Here is a 2,007-nt window from a genome sequence, read left to right on the forward strand (position 1 = left end):
AAACACACACACTTTAACCAATCAACTTCTTTGAGATGAAACTTATCTAATATTGTGGACCAGGAAGTTTCAAATTCTTGTGGAGAGCATTAAAGATTCCATACAATAACAAATACCGCCTTTTGAAAGTCTTGATGGTTATAAACATCGATGAGAATATAGAAAAAAATAAGAAACACATAAGCATCATTACATAAGTTGAAATAAATTAAAACTATTATTTGAATCTAAAAAAAATGATTATAAGAAAATAATGAAATTGACAAGAAATGTGAAAGACGTTCAACCTTCAACTATAAATGAAAAAAGTGAAGATATGAAAGATAAAACAACTGCTTAGAACATTCAAATTGATGTAGTTCATAGTAACATAACATTGATTCACATTGTGAATTCACAGTGTGATTTATGATTTAGATTTGTTTCTTTCATCATATGCAAATTCACATTGTGAACTCATGGTGTGCTTTATGATCTAAATGGTTATAAACATATATAGTAATCAACAAACAAAGAAACACATAAACATAGATATACAACTTCAAATAACTTCAAAATGTGAGGAATGAACAAGAATATACCATATCCTCAAGTTTTTGAGAGATGTGCCACATGCATAGTCTAATCTTGGATTCAGGAAAAACAAAATTAACAACTTTCTTCATTGATGAATCTGAATCTGTTACAATCATCATGGGTGGCTTGACAAATGCTTTACGAAACTCTTCAAGCAACCACAAATATGCATATGCTGTCTCACGAGCTAGTAAACCAGAAGAAAAATTAACACAACGCTTGTTGTGGTCAACTCCAGTAAAAAGAACAAATACCACAGAATACCTGTTGTTTTTACAAAATAACATGAAAATTATAGATTTAAAAATATAATAAATGAACAATGTTAACGATAATAATTATTAGGACTTACTTGTTTATTTGATAAGTAGAATCAAAAGATAATACATCTCCAAATTCCTTATAGTTGGATTTCGAAGTATCATCAACCCAAAAAAGTTAGTAAGATGATCCTCAACATATGTTTGGACCTCAGATGAAAAATTACAAAAATATAATTTTCCTTTTTTCATTATATCCACAACTAATTGGGAAGATTTGACACCAACTTTAGAATTTAAATCTCTATGAAAGTTTTTAAAGTCGATTGCAGTCCTTCCCCTAGAATCAAAGCCACCCTTCATACTACTCTCCATGTTATAAGCTTTTGTAGCACCAATGTTGCAAGTACCAACCTTATGTATAAAGGATTCATCAATAAAATCGATTTTCCTATTAATGCTTAATAAGTGAAACTGATCTTGAGAAACAAGTTCATGGTTGTCATCTTCAACAAACACAATTATATAGAACATTAAATAACATCGGAGATTCTTGAACTTTGAAACAGCCGGACATCCTTTCTTCTTAGAAGAAGTTCTCTTTTTTTTTTTAACATCTGAAAAGTTCTCATTAATATTTTCATTCTTGAACGACTCTTTGAAACCAAATGTACTGCATGTAGAATATCTAAGACGAACCGTGCCACAATTATATCTTTTTTTGACTTGAAAGATTCACATCAAAACCAGATTCTTGACCATAATTCTTGTAGAAGTCAAGACTAATGTCCAACGAATCAAACAACAATCCAATGAAAGGCTTCTTATCAATCAACTTACCATAACCAACAAGCTTAAAAGACTCAGTATTGTTGAGCTCAAAATAAAACCTATAATGAGAATTACTGCTACTTAAATGATAAATATTCATACTTGAAGATGATTGATCATGAACTACAAAAAGCAAATATATATATATATATATATATATATATATATATATATATATAATTTGTTACATTAAATATGAAATGTAAATTATACTAAGAAAAAAAAACTTACTAAATTCTTCATTAATAGTTGAACAAAAATCTGAACAAGAACTCATAATGAATCGAAAACCTGGAGTTTATATAGAGATTAGAAATTAATCATTATATAAAAAATGAAA

At 28.4% G+C, this 2,007-nt stretch overlaps 1 protein-coding gene across 1 annotated transcript; it reads right to left on the reverse strand.

Annotated features, from left to right (window-relative positions):
- Positions 1 to 406: 406 nt before the first annotated feature.
- On the reverse strand, positions 407 to 1,767 carry LOC145040800 (protein FAR1-RELATED SEQUENCE 5-like). The gene is made up of 4 exons (XM_078988694.1): positions 1,563 to 1,767; positions 964 to 1,453; positions 582 to 840; positions 407 to 475 (listed from the first exon to the last, which is right to left on the reverse strand). Exons 1-4 carry the CDS (start codon positions 1,765 to 1,767, stop codon positions 407 to 409), a joined length of 1,023 nt encoding a protein of 340 aa, XP_078844820.1.
- Between the last annotated feature and the right edge of the window lie 240 nt (positions 1,768 to 2,007).

The sequence above is a fragment of the Lactuca saligna genome, chromosome 4, assembly GCF_052625555.1.
Source record: "Lactuca saligna cultivar CGN05327 chromosome 4, ASM5262555v1, whole genome shotgun sequence".
In the NCBI taxonomy this organism is placed as follows: domain Eukaryota; kingdom Viridiplantae; phylum Streptophyta; class Magnoliopsida; order Asterales; family Asteraceae; genus Lactuca; species Lactuca saligna.

Bases quoted from the DNA above. Each gene is read 5' to 3' on its own strand.
- LOC145040800 (XM_078988694.1), bottom strand. From the start codon at position 1,767: ATGAATATTTATCATTTAAGTAGCAGTAATTCTCATTATAGGTTTTAT. The intron at 1,454-1,562 runs GTCAAAAAAAGA...AGAACTTTTCAG, and splicing joins TTTTGATGTGAATCTTTCAA to ATGTTAAAAAAAAAAAGAGA. The intron at 841-963 runs GTATTATCTTTT...TAAAAACAACAG, and splicing joins ACTATAAGGAATTTGGAGAT to GTATTCTGTGGTATTTGTTC.